Source organism: Pseudorasbora parva, chromosome 13, assembly GCF_024679245.1.
Source record: "Pseudorasbora parva isolate DD20220531a chromosome 13, ASM2467924v1, whole genome shotgun sequence".
In the NCBI taxonomy this organism is placed as follows: Eukaryota; Metazoa; Chordata; class Actinopteri; order Cypriniformes; family Gobionidae; genus Pseudorasbora; species Pseudorasbora parva.
Genome location: NC_090184.1, coordinates 8,929,575 through 8,947,026, shown reverse-complemented (window position 1 = coordinate 8,947,026; position 17,452 = coordinate 8,929,575). Strand labels below are relative to the sequence as shown.

Below are 17,452 nucleotides of genomic sequence, written 5' to 3'. Positions count from 1 at the left end.
AGATCCAGAGTGGCTCTGGGCAGATCCAATTGTAGAAGTGTACCCGCCTTCAAGGAAGTTAACGCTTGTTAATGGAGAGTGGTCAAACTCTCTGTACAAATGAAATGTAGGAGAGTCTGGTAGGACCAGGCTAGTGGTTAGGTGGCTTAAGTGCTTGATGCCCCTGCTTTGTAGGCCAATCGGCAGTTAACATCACAGAAAAACCCAATAGGATTTTCCTATAGGCTTTAGGATTATGCTCTGGGATCAACATAAGTTATGATACTTGCAGGTTTTCTCCATCATGCTCATATGAATTTTGAAGCTTAAGGCACCTGAATAAAAAGCTAAATTTAGGCTTTAAAAAAAACGACAAACTACCACGACTTCAAAGTCACAAAAAATAAAATAAAAAAAAATAAAACGTTTTCCAAGAAAGTTGAAGTTAGATTCGTTTATAAGAGCACACTAAGAACATAACAAGACTGTAAAAGAGGACTAAGTTTACTTGTTCGGCGTGATGACGTTTAATCTCCCAGACAGCCTCTGTGTTCCCACTAGATTAAGTCTGTGCAATATTAAATGTGTTCTGAGTTTGTCACACCACAGAAAAATGTTATTAACCACCCAGCTAAATTTGAATGGTTTTAAAAACACCAAGGAAATAAAATAAGTTATGAAATCTTGAAAAGATTTGTTCTCTGCTCTCAAATACTTGGGTGCGTCCACTGTCTGCATTGAGACCACGCCCATTGGCGGGAAAGATTTTGCCTCTCTCAACTGTCAAATACTGCTCTTGTGGTTGGAAGGGACTGCTTTGTTAACAGGTAATAGGTGAAATTACTTCTCTAATGAATCAAACATGCAGATGCTTATAAACAAAAGAATCACGTTAGAGGGTTGCAAAATTTAGCAGAGTTAGTGTGGACTCCCTGCTATAATTATAACATATGCACACAAGGCAACTTACACTCATTGGTGGGCACGTACTGCTGATGGTAGCACCAGATGTCGTTGGGACGGGAGGATGAAAACCGGGGCGGAAGATAGTCGGTCCGGCCCCATCACCAGTGGTCGGCAGTACGGGATGGGAGGATGAAGTCCGGGACAGGAGATAGTCGGTTTGACCCCCTTCACCAGTAATAGTGGATTATCAGTGAATCTCAGTTGTCTCCAATGAAAGTTTGTAATACTATCCGGTGTAAAATATTCACTGCAGAGGTGGGTGTTGGTGGTGATCCTCTTTTTTAATCCACCTATTCTTGATATCATCATTTTTAGGAAAATTTGAATAAGGAGACCAAGCTTTTTTGTAAATAATCGCAACCAAATCATAAGGATTTAACGTGACGAAGGAATAACTAGCTAGCAAACTGTAGTAACTAACGGTACTGACAGTAACTTGCGAATGAGCGGGTGATTTCAGGCAATTCAGTACTACATAGGTCACAGTCTTTCTAACGTGCTTTCAGCACTGCATTTCTAACATTAAGAATGTGTTTAGAAACAAATCTCTGAATTGCCTTCACACAGACTTCATCTGAAAAAATAATGAGTGGGGTAATATTGATGTATTTTATGTCCTAGAATAAATCTTGAAAGTCTTGAGCGTGTGTTAACCACAGACCTTATTTCAGCTAAAAGCCCTTTCAAAAAACCCATTGACTTTTGGACTATGTAATCGGAAGTGCTAAAATACTTTTTTCCGTGTGACAAATTTACGTCATACGCACCACTTTATTGTGGAGAAGTGTGGAGCATCTGTGGAGTGATACAGCATATGTCATTACTGCTTTGTTTAGGGAGTGTTCAAATAATAGCATTTACCATGCGAATATGTGCTATTGTTCGTTATTGTTAGGGTTCTGTCAGGAAACCCTATAAGATCACTGACAAAAGATTGTTAGAACAACAATTTAAAAAGTGCTTTAAGGTAAGAATTAGGTTAGCTAAAAATAAATGGATAGTTCACCCAAAAATTAAAATTAGCTCATGATTTACTAATCCTCAAGTCATGCTAGGTGTATATGACTTTCTTCTTTCAGACGAATACAATCAGATTTTATATTATACATGCCCTGGCTCTTCCAAGCTTTATAATGGCGGTGACTTGTTGGGTAATTTTTGAGATCCATAAATGTGCATCTATCCATCATATAACTGCTCCACGCGGCTCCGGGGGGTTAATAAAGGCCTTCTGAAGCAAAGTGGAGTGTTTGTGTAAAAAAAATATCCATACTTAAAACTTTATAGACTAAAATAACTAACTTCTGGCAGTCCGCATTATACTCATATATCACAATGAACTTTTATGTATCAAAGGCTGAATGAAAAGTTGATTTCTTAATTCATCCCTTTAAGTGCATATAAGTTGCCTTTTATTTAAGTAAGATTTTATATCTATTAGTAAAGTTTTTTATAAATATAAAACGGTTTGAAGTACACTACAAATGTAGTGTGCTTAATTCAATGCACAGTTCTTTTTCACAAGGGTATGTTTCAGAGAAAACATGTTGTAGTGCTGGTTTAGGTCCAAACTGTTGACCTGAACTAGTTTACACATATATATGCTTGATGTTTTGAAAACGAGTCAATCCATGCGATGATCATTCGGTTCAGGACGCTGAACATGTTCTAACTGGCTATTATTCTCAAAACCTGAAGTTATACCTCTTCTGTTGCTCCGTATTGTGTTTAATAGCAAATTGGTGGTGCCACCTAGAGGTACATATCTCTTACATATCTCTTACTCTGTCAGTGCTGATGTTTGATTATAAACACATTTCAGGTTCTTTATAATAGTTTATTTTAATGAATTCAGTGTTTAAAACTGCAGTTTTAACCTAAAACCGCATTTCAAAAGTTCTTGTGAAATAAAAAAGAACATCTTAAACATCATTGACTGATGATGACTCAGATAAAACATTATATCTCTTTTTTGAACTGGCTAATTTCAATGTTTCTGGGTGAACCTAAATAAATGTATTAAAATTAATTTTACTTCCCAATGTAATTTTTTTTTCTTTCTCTGAAAAGCGCACAATATGCTATATTTGCAATTTAATGTGATGCTAGAAACTGCATTTTGTCCCTCTCTTTGTTTCTCTTTCTCAAGGTGGGGACTGAGTTCACAACCATTCTGTATAATTTCATGTGCAACAGCAGTTGTGTTGGTGGAATGAACCGCAGGCCTATCCTCATCATCATCACGCTGGAGACACGAGAGTGAGTGAACGCCTTTACTGTTAATGCCTTCAGCAGTGCAAACTTTACTTGCTTGTCATAACTGTGGACAACATGCAAAATATTAACATGACTAGAAAAATGTTAAAGCTAAACTCTGCCATCTTTTCCCACAGCGGACAGGTTCTCGGCAGGCGTTCGTTTGAGGGCCGGATTTGTGCGTGTCCGGGTCGAGACCGCAAAGCAGATGAGGATCATTTCAGGGAGCAACAGGCGCTCAATGACAGCGTGGCCAAAAATGGAAATGCCAATAAACGAAGTAAGCCATGAATGTATTTAATTCTTAATGTCATTTTCAACATACGTTTCTAATCTTATAAATGTTATCATAGGATGTGTTCACACTTGGTAGGTTTGGTTAAATTAAAAGAAACTCTGTTCTTGTTCTGTTAGTGCGGTTAATTTAAAGGAGTGTGAACGCTGCCGTTCGTGAAATATGAATGCAATCTAAACTAACTAAAAACAGGACATGATGTCACAAGATGCAACCCTAAAAAAGTCAGAATGCGCAAGCATACCTGATTTTTCCTTGTCATAGGAGCTACGTTGTAGCATTTATGCCATTACAGTTTTGTATAGGCATTGGAAACACAATCTCCTTGCAGCAGATATTCGTTTGTGTGTGATGAAGGAATTCCTGCTGCTGTTTTGTCTTCTTTACACATTTATTTTATAAGCTCTTTGTGAGTTTAGTAAAATAACATCATATGAAGTAACCACGCACAAGTAACGAGCACATTTAACCCCTCGCACACCCTTTGTTTTTGATCCGTTTCTAAAATATATACCGTATTTTCCGGACTATAAGTCGCACTTTTTTTCATAGTTTGGCTGGTCCTGCGACTTATAGTCAGGTGCAACTTATATATCAAATTTAATTCATACTGACTGACAAGAATAAACATATTCGAGAGGGCGCTCTATGCTGCTCCTGTAGCCTGCAAAAAAATAACTGAAAACAGAAAAAAACTCTTAACTGAAATATTAACTTAAAGACAACAACTTAGAAAGACTCAACACAAACAAAATGCTCCCATAAAGAAAATCTTATTCTGCAAATTACAAACTGCATGTATTAAAATATGCAGCTGAGAAAGATTCACACAGCGTTCGTCTCGCACGGCTGAGCCTCTCCCGGCAGACAGTTCAAGCATCTGTGGACTCGATCCTCCAGCTCTGGCCATCTTGCTTACAGTCCGCCATTAGCTTTCTTTGTTTTCTTCATTACAGTTAAAGTAACCTCTGCTTTTAGCCAGTCCCTCACAAGTTTCTCACTCACTTTCTTTCTTCTGCTTGGTTATGCACAGTGAGCGGGTGCGAGCGAGTGCACGCGAGCGGGTGCATACATGCGCGCGCAGCTCCGACTCTGCTTCTGCTCTAATGCGACTTATAGTCCAGTGCGACTTATATATGTTTTTTTTCCTCTTCATGACGCATTTTTTGACTGATGCGACTTATACTCCGGAGCGACTTATAGTCCGGATAATACGGTACTGTTTATTTTACATCTTTGGGTTTGTTGTTGTGTGAATGCTATGTGAACACAATTTATTATTTTCTTTTTTGGTCTGGACCAAAAGATCCAAAGTGCAAGTGTGAACACACCCTTAGTTATTTTATCTCTGGTTAAAACTGGAGATTCTGTTTATGAACTTACAGATTTCAAACAGACGCCAGCCAATATTACAGGCCCTTCCATTAACATCAAGAAGAGGCGACATGGAGAAGAAGAGATGTATTACATACCAGTGAGTGTGGAAGCGTGCAAAACATACTTGTGTAATGTTTGATTTTTTTTAAATGGTTTTTTTTTTCACCTTAAATGTCCCCTTAAATTATTGTAATATTTTTGGATTGATTTGAAGGTGCGTGGTCGGGAGAATTTTGACATCCTGATGAAGATAAAGGACAGTCTGGAACTTGTGGAGCTTGTTCCACAGCAGTTAGTGGACTCATACAGACAACAACAGCAGCAGCTCATACAGAGACAGTGAGTGGTTATATATGCATCATATATGCATAATACGCTGCCGTGTAAAAGTTCAGCGTTGAGCGCCAGACAATTAGCACTTCAAATAAATACTTGTGTGGATCAAATAAATAAAAACATTCTATTTTAAAATATATTAAAATTGAAAACAGTCATTTTAAATTATTATAATTTTTCACAATATTACCGTTTTACATTATTTGTGATCAATTAATGCAGCCTTGGTGACTTTCAAAAGCATTATTTTATGTTTGTCAAGTTTTTTTGCACAAAAAAGTATTTTTGCTAACTTTAAGACTTACAGTATCTGTGTAAATGACCTTTGTTGTGATTGGCTGACAAAATTGCATGTAAAAATTGCACCTACCAAGTTGCTGAATACAGGCCTTGGTTAGTAAATGAGACACAGTGTTGATGGTAATTTCATAACTGCTATAACTAAAATATCATACAAGCCAGCTCAGTTTCAGTAAATGGTTTGGTGAACTGAGGAGAGGGCTTTGCACAGTAAATGTTAAAGTCTCTACATATCAGTAGAAAAGCATATTCAGCTGCCCATGATATGGTCTTTCAGCTCATTCTTCAGAGCTAGTATTGTAGTTTCCCATTGAGAGCTGTATATAATTGTGCTCCTCTCATGTGATTCACAGGAGTCATGTTGCCTCTCCGTCTTCATATGGCACACTCAATAACATGAATAAGATGCACGGGCCCATCAGCAAGCTCCCTTCAGTGAATCAGCTGGTCACACAACAGACTCAGCAGAACGCAGGACCCTCTGCATCCATGTCACATATGGGTAAGCTCATATGCATACATTTTATAAATCTTTTTGACAATCTGCCAGTGGCTTATGAACTTGATTAGTTGACCAATTAAAACAGGCAAACCAGGAAAAACAGGCAAGCGTAAGGATTTGCCCGAGTTTGATAAGGGCCAAATTGTGATGGCTTGATGACTGGAACAGAGTGATTCATCAGACCAGGCCGCCTTCTTCCATTGCTCCATGATCCAGTTCTAATTCTTACATGCCCACTGTTGGCACTTTCGGTGGTGGACAGGGGTCAGCATGGTCACCCTGACTATACACAACAAACTGCGATGTATAGTGTATTGTGACACCTTTCTATTAGAACTTGTAGTGCTGGTTTAGGTCACAAACTGTTGACCTAAACTAGTTTACACATAGTTTGATGTTTTGAAAACGAGTTAATCCATGCAATGATCATTCGGTTCAGGATGCTGAACATGTTCAGACTGGCTAGCAATAACTCATTGAGCAATTTGAGCTACTGTCTGTCTGATCGGACCACACTGGTTAGCTTTTGCTCCCCTCGTGCATCAATTAGCCTTGGCCGCCCATGACCCCTGTCGCTGCAAACTTCCAGGCAGGTGTTTGGAGATGGTTGATGGTTCCTCCAGGAGTGAATTTTGACACGTCACCTAGGCCCTGTTTGCAACTGGTATTAAGATGCATTATGGTTGATCGGATCACAAGTTGACAACACTAAATACAGGTGTAAACAGGGTCTAAAACATTTTGAGCCCTTACCAAACTCACTCAAATCCTTACGCTTGACCATTTTTCCTGCTTCCAACATATCACCTTTGAGGACAAAATGTTCATTTGCTGCCTAATCTATCCCACCCACTAACAGGTGCCGTGATGAAGAGATAATCAGTGTTATTCACTTCATCAGTCAGTGGTCATAATACATGCCTCTCTCTCTCTCTCTCTCTCTCTCTCTCTCTCTCTCTCTCTCTCTCTCTCTCTCTCTCTCTCTCTCTCTCTCTCTCTCTCTCTCTCTCTCTCTCTCTCTCTCTCTATATATATATATATATATATATATATATATATATATATATATATGTGTGTGTGTGTGTATATACATTTTTTTTGTTTTTTTGCAGTAATCTTTCTTATTTTATTTCCTGCAAATAACAACATAATATACTGTTAGTAGTTAACAATATAATATACCAGTTAATCTCTAACAAGCTCTTTTAAAACATTACTGATGTTTTCCATATATTCATTTTGCTAGCTCAACATTAGTGTGTTGCCACATTGAGTTTTGAAGTCATGACAATAAACAAATAAATAAAATGCTTCCTAGCTAGACGTATAATGATGATAACCCTTGTGAAAAAGAAGTGTGCTTTAGCACAATTTAAAAACAAGAGTGCAACTAAATGTAATGTTTTCTTTTCAGACATTTAATTGCATGTCAACTGCAATTAAATCAAATTATTAGAGTTGAAACTTTTATTTAATGCAATTACTAAGTGCTTTTTTGACCCACTTAAGTAGGACTTACATGTCAGTACATATTTTTATATTATTTATACTTTGAAATGTGGTTAAAGTGTACAGCCAAATGCACTGACAAGCATTTATGATCAACTAAAATACATTTTAATTTCTAATAAAACTTGTCATATATTTTAATATATTTGTAATTAGAAAAAATTTGTAAGGATGTAGTTTCTATTTAGTACAAAATATATTAACTTGCATTCAATACAAAGGGCACTTCTTTTTCATAAGGGTATCTCTTTGATTTGATTTACTTTCATTGAATGAAGCCAATACTTTTTTTCTAGCAATGACATTCGCATTATTGAAAAGCTACCAGAAATTTGGCCAATAACTACGAGTTATTTGATCATTAAATCCCATGGGATGCTCTATTTGATGTTTGGTGACTGTTCATTTAGGTTTTGTTGATTGGCTCTTGTGGATTTGTTCATACAGGTACGAACATGCTGGGTGGACACCACATGCAGTCTAACGGCGATGTGAATGGAGCTCACCCGTCGCAGTCTATAGTGTCCACCTCTCACTGTACCCCTCCCCCACCCTACAACCCCGACCCCAGCCTCGTCAGGTACTTCACCCTGCAGTAGCACCGACCTGACACATGCGTACACACAGACTATAAATGATGGACCGATTCTTTTTACAACACTGCAATTCATATGGATTCTAACAGCAGTGTGACTGAAATTAGCCTCATGTGTCTCATCAACAGTGGCTTCAGGTTGTTTTATTATGTAGGGTAGGGGTGTCAAATTTAGTTATTGGAGGGCCAATGTCCTGCAGAGTTTAGCTCCAACCCTAGTTAAACACACCTGAGCCATCTGATCAAGATCTTCAGGATTATAAGAAACTTCCAGGCAGGTGTTTGGAGATGGTTGGAGCTACACTCTGCAGGACAGTGGCCCTCCAGGAGTGAATTTTGACACGTCTAGGCCTTGTTTGCACCTGGTATTAAGATGCATTATGGTTGATCGGATCACAAGTGGACAAAACTAAATACAGGTGTAAACAATGTCTAAAACATTTTGAGCTTGTCCACTTTCCACCATTTCCAGAGGTAGTTGAAAACACATTTGACTGGATTGATTTTGTTGTGTAGACGCTCCTGTGGTTGAATGTGTTCGAAGGTCCACAAAAGACTCCGCCTACTGACCTAATGCTTAAACATTATGGGAAGCGCACTAGCTAGATGGGATTTAAACATTGTTGACTGAAGACCCAAGTTTGGTTTGAAGAGGAAAAACATACCAAGCACAATGTCCTTTCACCATTCCTGATTTCTAACATGGACTAACTGCGTCCAGCGTGGTCTTCTCAAATCAGAAACGAAAGCAAGCTGCTCTTGGAAAGTTTTTCCGCCATCCGTTCATATGTAAATTACTCGTCACATTTATCCATCCCCTTGAAGAAATCAGGACAGAAGTGGTTGAAAATGGACAAAAGAGCTGGATTAAAACACCAGGTGTAAACGGGAATGTGTCTGCCTCGTCTACTTGTGATACGATCGACCAAAACGCAAATCTTTCAAAATACTGCTTTAGATGCATCTCCATTTCTCCTCAACTTGATCTTTACATACAGTTAGACTTGTGGAATTACAGTATACTGAGACTTTCTTTTGTGATAGTACATAAAAGAGGATTTTGATTATACTGATACCTTTGCTTTTTTAAAGAGGTTTCTATTTCAGACCTAATAATTTGTACATAAGAGTAATATCTTTCTACATTTTTCTCTGCTGGTCAGAGAAACCTTTTGACTTTTAAATCACACCTTATTGTACAAAACATGTAAAAAACAAGCCTTTTTCATTAATACACATGTTCAAATTTCAAACACATTAGGTTTACATTTTACATTATACATACACGGCCGATCGCATGCAGTTTTTTATCACATTGAGCTGATAAGAGGGTGGCTAAATGGCCTGTGCACTTTTCAGGTGATTCTCACAAAAACAAACATGTCTGGTACACTCCAAAATCACAAGAAAAACAATTATTTGGCTTAAAATTATATTTTTTTAAAGGGCTAGTTCACCCAAAAATTAAGAAATTGTAATAATTTACTCACCCACATGTCGTTTCAAATCCGTAAGCCTGTTGTTCATCTTCGAAACACAAATTAAGATATTTTTAATTAAATATAAGAGATTTCTGTCCCTCCATTGACAGCTACGCAACTACAATTTGACGCTTCAAAAAGTTCATAAAGAGATCATATAGAACTAAATCCATATGAGTCGAGCAGTTTAGCACCAAATTTTCTGAATAGTCTCGATCGTTTATATGATGAACAGATTTAATTTAAAGTTCAACTGAACCTGCTGGATGCACAAGAACAAACCTCTTGCTGAAGCTCAAACATGCTGAGTAACACGAGAATGAACCTCATTGGTTCAATTCAATCTTTTCATCATATAAAAAGTAATTGTGTCTCTTCAGAAAATTTGGACTAAACTGCTCAATTCATATCGATTAGTTTTATAATCTTTTCGAAGTGGTAGTTTCGTGGCTGTCAATGGAGGGACAGAATTTGCCCAGATTTAATTAAATAAATATGAATTTGTGGGTTGAAGATGGACGACAGTCTTACGGGTTTAGAACAACATGAGGGTAAATAAATAATGTCAGGATTTTAATTTTGGGGTGAACTATTCTTTTAAACTCCTCAAAGGGTTTCTGCATTGTGACATTATTTTTGTGATAATTAAGCACATTTAATTTCCCCCATAAATACTAATATCTGTCACAGATCCAGAATTTTTTATAATTCTCATAAATTCTCATAATATTGTTTATATTATGTATATTGTATATTGTATATTATATGTATATTATATTAAATTATATACAGTATTGTTTAAAAAAAACATAGGATTACTTGCTTTCTATACTTTATTTATCTTCATTTATTTTATACTTTATCATTATTACATATGTATTTTATAGGGATGTCGAATTTAATAGTTTCTTCGATGCATCACGATGTAGACATGGACGATTCGGTATCGGTTCAGTAATAGACCATAACCGGTTACAATGTACTGATTATTTTCTGACGTCATTTGTCAAGTACATGCTTTGTCGCGGTAGCATACAATGGCGAAGGGAGGTGAGATGCGAGTGTGTGAAAAACTGCTCCAACTACTTCAAAAGCTGACATTTGGGCACATTTCGGCTTTAATGAACAACCCCGTAAGCACAACCTAGAGAACACACACGCTGTGTGCACATTAAAGCTATCTGATTTATCAAAACGATTTCCTTTACACTTGAGCACATAAATGCATCTCTGCAAAACGGATATAAATCCAATCTTCACTTCCGCACTATATGCAGATTAAATAGAGTTCACGTCACCGAAAGCAACAGATATGAGCTGCGTTTTATTGATCATCAGATAATTTCAAAATCAGAGACCGCAATATGAGCGAGCGCGGACACAGCACTGGTAAGATCATTCAGTTTATTTACTTTTGATGAAGATGATTGTATATTGAGCACCTACGACTTTCCTTTCGGTGTAATTTGCGGTAGTTTGTGCGTTGGCTTAATGAAGAGATAACTTTGATAAGTCTGTGGTGATACATGCTGTGGTAGCGCTGACATATCTGGTTATAACATGACATATCGTTCATAACACGCTCTCATACATAATTTTTTTTAGCATTGTTGGGATTGTTTAGCAAATGGCTTTAGATCTATTTTTATTACCACAACAAAAAAAAATCTGATTACTTGATTAATCGTCAAAATATTCGCAGATTACTTGATAACCAAAATAATCATTAGTGGCAGCCCTAACTGTAATATTATAAATGTAAAAAATGATGTCACAATCTAAAAAAAAACTTAATAGCTCTAAATAATAATAATAATGACCATTTATGATATATTCTAGACAGTTTTTTTGAGATTCACTTTCACCCAGTTTTGTGTTTTAGTCCAGTGCCACCAACAACATGTTTATATCAAGTTAGTAGCATTGTCTTTTGTGCATCTTTGCCAATCATAAGTCTCATATATTGGCACCAAGAGTGATATTTATTTTAAACAAAATGTGTCATTTTCCATGCACATTGCAATGTTTTACCGACTCCATTGTCACCAATTTAATTTATTAATATCAATGTTTCATCTTCATTTGATTATCAGTTGTATCATGGTGAAAATTAAGGGCAGCGTATATAATTATGACAAAGCAACCATGTATTTGAATCCATGTTTTGTTAAAATTACTTAAACTGCACAACTGCTGTATTAAAGCTGCAGTCCGTAACTTTTTGCACTCTAGTGGTTAATAAACAGAACTGCATGCATCTTGCGGAAGAACACTGCAGCCGGAGCTACGTCTCTGTGTTTATGTCTATGGCGGATCACGCAGGGACTGTGCTCCTCCTCAGCGGTACCTACCAGACTGGCCTGAAATAGTCCCAATATAAATACTTATTATAAGTGTACTATAATGATTTAGTGTAAGACAAAAACACAGTTTGGAAAATGGATTCATGTTGTACATTCTCATTATATAAATCTATGTAAATCTTGAACAAAAAAAAAAGTTACGGACAGCAGCTTTAAATCAGATATTGTGATCATCAAGCCCAAAACACTTTACAGTCAGATGTTGAATTTACTACACATCCTTTACTCACTTTCTTGTAGGTTTGTTTGTCTTATTTGCTTAAAATAACTGTCGGTTTTATATTTGCTACATTTCCTGTTTTGATTGTATAAAGCAATTTTTTTTTCTTTTTTGGGTGAAATATTTATAATAAAAAGCTCAATACAATTAAAAACTTGTTACACATCATTAATGTAAATTGTTTTGATTGCATTTTTATTTATAACATGAAAGCCTATGCAAATTCTAGAGAAAAAAACTTTTTTAACTACCGTTCAAAAGTTTGGAGTCAGTAAAACTTTTTTTTTCTTGCAGAAATTAATAATTTTTTTCAACAAGGATGCATTAAACTGATCAAAAGTGGCAGTAAAAACTTGCATTCTTCACAAAAAAAAAATCTAGTAAATGTTTTTCTTTTGTACTTACTTTCTATAGAAAATAGAAAAAGAAATAGAAGTAATTTTAAGTAATTTTAATAATATTTCACAATATTACTGTTTTTACTGTATTTATATAATAAATAATGCAGCCTTGGTGAGCACATGAGACTTCTTTCAAAAACATAAAAAAATCTAATTTGTACCAATCTTTTGAATGGTAGCATATATTACATTTCACCATATTTAATCGGTATATGCATCACCAAAGATTTAATCATACATATGATTACAATGCAAATGTTTTGTTTTGTTGCCTTAATAGACTCACATGATTATTCCATCAGTACTTGATAATAATCCCTGTGCAGATGCAAATGCCGTGGTGCTTTGCTTGTTATGTTCTCCATGGGTGAATATGTAATTCACAGGACGCAGCCGCTTGGTCATAGTGGGATTCCTTTTCTCTCTGAACAGTTTCTTAACCAGCCTGGGCTGCCAAAACTGTATCGACTACTTCACGTCACAGGGACTCCAGAGTGTGTACCACCTTCAGACTCTTTCTATGGAGGTAAACCAACAGTTCAGTCAATGTGGTCTTTTTGTTCTTGAATCGTTTGTGTTTTATCCTCATAGAGTGCATTAGTGTCTGTCCCTTTTAGGTCACCGTGATTAAGTAAGACATGTTTGTGTTCCAACATGTTTGTCTGTATTTTTTTTCCTAATCCCTAAATGTAACCTTACCCATAAGTTATCGCTAAAATCAGTGGAAAATGATAGAATAACACTGATGTAGTCGAGACAAGGTGTCAAGACAAGATTTTTACACAGTATTTTTTAAGAAATATGAAATAGTCTGCAGGTCATGGGCGTCGCTAGGCCCTTTTTAGGGGGGCTTCAGCCCCCCTAAAAAATATGTGATTAACCTTTAAAACATATGAAACTGGCGGCAGGCTTCGGCTTCGTCCCGTTTTTTAGTCAGTCTCTCAAATCCGCAGCGGCTCTGAGCAGAGCGGAGCGCACGTCAGAAGTAGAGGTGCGTGTGTGTGTGTGTGTGTAAATCTGAGCGTCATTGGTCTGTCACCGCTCGTCAATGTCAAAATATTTGATAAAACCAATCAAAACAGAGTAGGCGGGCTTTATATGGTCACACAGAAACTGCTGAGGCTGATCGCAAATTTTAGCAGCGCAACGCGACGTCAAGTAAGATAAATGTAAGCAGCTAAACTAAACATTCACGTTTGACAGCTGCTGCTTTAAGTCAGAGATGTTAATCAAAAGAAAAAAATATTTAGGCAAATTAATAAACTTGTGTCTAATTTTTAGACATTTTTAACTGGAAATATGTGATTCATAATGTAGGCCTAATTAACGAACAAGACATGAACAAAGCCATTTTCATCAGATTAGGCATAAGATTAATAATGAATGTGTATAATTGTAAATTAATATAATTCTATTTGTAACATTCAGTAAATAAAAAAACTCAGCTTTTTCAGCCTGTATTGGGCATAAGATTAGGCTAATAGCCTAATGAATGTGTTCATATTGTGAATTTAATAAAAGTAAAACTTTAATAAACAGTAAATGAACGTGTCTAATAGAAAAATATTCATGAAACATATAAATATTAGTATGTTAATATGTAAACCATATGTTTACTTTATTCACTGACGAAAATGGAAAAAACAGTCAAAGTCTTTAAAGGATTATAAATTATCATTACAAATTAGAAAATAGTTTTTACTTCCTGAACCTATTGCACTCTAGAGTAAGAATGCCTGTTTTGTTTTTTTCTACCATGAAAAGGGCCACTTTTATAGTTTGATGTTTACTGTGTGTAAAATGTATTATTGGTGATTTTGTATCCCTCAGGATCTTGGGGCCCTGAAGATCCCTGAGCAGTTCCGGCTGGCAATCTGGAGGGGCCTGCAGGACATGAAGCAGGGCCACGATTACGGCCAGCAGCTCATCCGCTCCAGCAGTAACATGGCCACGATGGCCATCGGCCCCGGAGGAGAGCTGCAGCGTCAGCGCGTCATGGAGGCCGTGCACTTCCGAGTGCGTCACACCATTACCATCCCGAACCGCGCCACGTCCACGGGAGGAGAGGAATGGGCTGACTTTGGTTTTGACATGCCCGACTGCAGGATACACAAGCACTCCATTAAGGAGGAATTTGCGGAAAGTGACGTTCGCTGAGAATGACCACTTTTCATTTCTATGTTGGCCGTATTGGGTTCCTTAAACTGCACTGGACAGTTTATATTTTCCTTATAGTAGCACTTCCATATTTCACAACAAACGATTTGAGGAACAGAAATTCCCTTTTTATGATCTCCAGGGTTCAAACAATTAATTTTATTTGATTTTTCTGTGGCCTTATGCTAATATTACATCACTTCATTAACTAAAATAAATTACATTATTAGGACATAGTTATGAATGGTAAGAAGCAGTGTATAATTTCAAAACATTACCTTATTTATTTTTGGCTTTGTGTAAATATTAATTGTGCAATTGTGTATGCTAATGGGGAAAAAAAGCAGTGAAGTAATGCCCGTAGGTAAAGTGGATGCTGTAAGTCATACTTTATATTCACTTATTTTGATAAATGCAGGTTTATCTAATCCATATGTGTACGGCTAGATTTAATTATTCCCTTATTACAAAAATGTCATTCCACACCTTTTATTTGTACGTATGCCATCCAAACTCACAACGACAGTGATGAAGACAGCACCGTAAAAGTGCAGGTGAATTTGTTGGAATGTTGTTGTTTTTTTGACAGGTTTTTTTTTTAACTGCTTTTGTAGTGGCGTTTAATATTTTTATGCATTTGTAAGTATTATGCTGTTGACAGGGAGACACTGGATCATCATAAGCATTTTTTAAAGCCTTTACAATCAGACTTTTAAAGGTTACCTTTTTTGTGGTATTAGCCTTGCAGGACAAGGTTTTATTTATCATGCTGTGCTGTTATTATATCTATTTTTTCTTTAGCAGATGCTCTTATGTTATTGTGTTAATTGTCTCTAATTTTAGTTTGTTTTTAATAGTAAAATTATGGCTCAGCCAAGGTATTAAGGTGAATCTTACAACAACAACAAAACAACTCCAGGTAACATTTTATCCCGGAATTAAAAGAAAAAATATATATATATAAAAAATTATAATTTTGCAGGGTCATTATAATTTATGCCATTATTTTCATGATAAAATTATCAATCATAATAGTAAAGCATTTTTAAATCAATATGCCATGATTTATAACTACTGTACACACTGCCATTCAAAAGGTTGAAGATTTTTAATGTTTTTAAAGATGTCTCTTCTGCTCACCACACTGCATTTATTTTTATTAAAAATACAACAAAAAACAATAATATTGTGAAACATTATTAAAATGAAAAATATTTTTTCAATGTGAATATATTTTAAAATGTAATTATTTCTGTGATCAAAAGTGAGTTTTCAGCGTCATTACTATAGTGTCATATAATCCTTCAGAAATCATTCTGATATGATCTGATAATCAGAAACATTTATTATTATTATCAGTGTTGAAAACATGCCTAGCATTTTTTAATAGAATCTTTTTTAACTTTCTAAATAACATTATACATGTTTTTACTGTCACTTTTGATTAATTTAATGCATCCTTGCTAAAAAAATGTATACATTTCTTTAAGTTCTTTTCCACACACAAAAAAAACTACATTTTTGAACGGTAGTACAGTGTTGCAAAAGCTTTCTATTTCAGATAAATACTGATCTTTTTCTAAAAGAACTTCTTCTAAAAACATTCAAAATCTTGCCCATCAAAAACGTATGAACAGCAGTGTAAATATAAATAATAATAATAAATTAAATAAATTATACAAGAATTTTGGGAGGAATGTGCTAAAAAATTGCAATGACCTTAAAATTCTAAAATTGGTCTTTAATCAAAATATCACTTTATTTATTTGTATTTTGCGGCTGAAATATGACCATTTTGTGATTCACCCGTCAAAGACATAACAAATCAATCTTGTATATGTACTCTTTAAGGCCCAGACTTTCCTTTAATATCACTCACAAGACAAAGTTTGAAGCTTTTATTCAGCTGACCCAATTATTATGATAAGATCCCATCAAAACCCACTGCTCCTAGTCATGGAAAAGTTTTTCACATCAGAGGAGGACCTCCAGCAGCATTGTCCTCTGGAATATGAGGAATATATTTACATTTCTTGCAGTCTGTGTATAAAACTGGACTGAGCCCTCTTGGACATGAATCATTTGGTGGATCATGTGTAGTCATGGTACATTTGTAATTTGTATTCAACAAGCAAATGCATTTGTAAATAATTTGTGTTAACCATATTATTCATGTGATGATAAAAGCACATCTTAAACAGGATGCCGCTAAAGGGTTGATGATGTTTTTAAATTGGCCGTGATGGTGAAATGCCATCCATCTTATAGATCCAAGCACTTTATGGCTTTAGGATATTGTAAACAATGTTATATTTACAGTAAATATCAGTCAGTATTATGTCATGTGTCATTTTGACAACTACAGATTTTAGAAATGTTTTTAAGAGGTAATATCTTGTGTTTTCATTAAAGAGCTGTAATGCTGTTTCTTTTTTTATATCGCCATGTTTGAATTATGTAAAGTGATTTCTTTTTCAAATAAATACTAAAGTGTGCAAAAATGAGGGTGTTTTAATGCAAGGTCGGTCACAGTTGAGGGCTCAGAGAATGCCGTCATTCCAGACATGAAAATTCATATTAACATTTATGATCGAGATTGGCGATCTATGAGAGGACGGTGGAGGCCATCTGAAAGAGCTCTTGACTTTTGCCAGTTATCTGAAGAACAAAGAATTTGCACTTTTGGCCTATGATCCATTTTTCACCATGTGCAAC

General features: G+C 35.8%; 1 protein-coding gene across 5 annotated transcripts in view; it reads left to right on the top strand.

Moving 5' to 3' along the window:
* The window catches only part of tp73 (tumor protein p73), a 62,772-nt gene extending 45,570 nt beyond the window's left edge, over window positions 1-17,202 (top strand). For 2 of the 5 annotated variants that reach the window (XM_067413103.1, XM_067413101.1), the window contains 8 exons: window positions 3,095-3,204; window positions 3,339-3,481; window positions 4,882-4,970; window positions 5,088-5,212; window positions 5,863-6,011; window positions 7,968-8,100; window positions 13,013-13,106; window positions 14,411-17,202. In XM_067413103.1, coding sequence (XP_067269204.1) covers window positions 3,095-3,204; window positions 3,339-3,481; window positions 4,882-4,970; window positions 5,088-5,212; window positions 5,863-6,011; window positions 7,968-8,100; window positions 13,013-13,106; window positions 14,411-14,737 — 1,170 coding nt within the window. In that variant the 3' untranslated portion in view covers window positions 14,738-17,202. Of the gene's footprint in view, window positions 1-3,094; window positions 3,205-3,338; window positions 3,482-4,860; window positions 4,971-5,087; window positions 5,213-5,862; window positions 6,012-7,967; window positions 8,101-12,966; window positions 13,107-14,410 lie in introns of all 5 variants that reach the window. The other 3 variants (XM_067413102.1, XM_067413104.1, XM_067413105.1) reach the window with 2 other exon arrangements.
* Window positions 17,203-17,452: the final 250 nt, after the last annotated feature.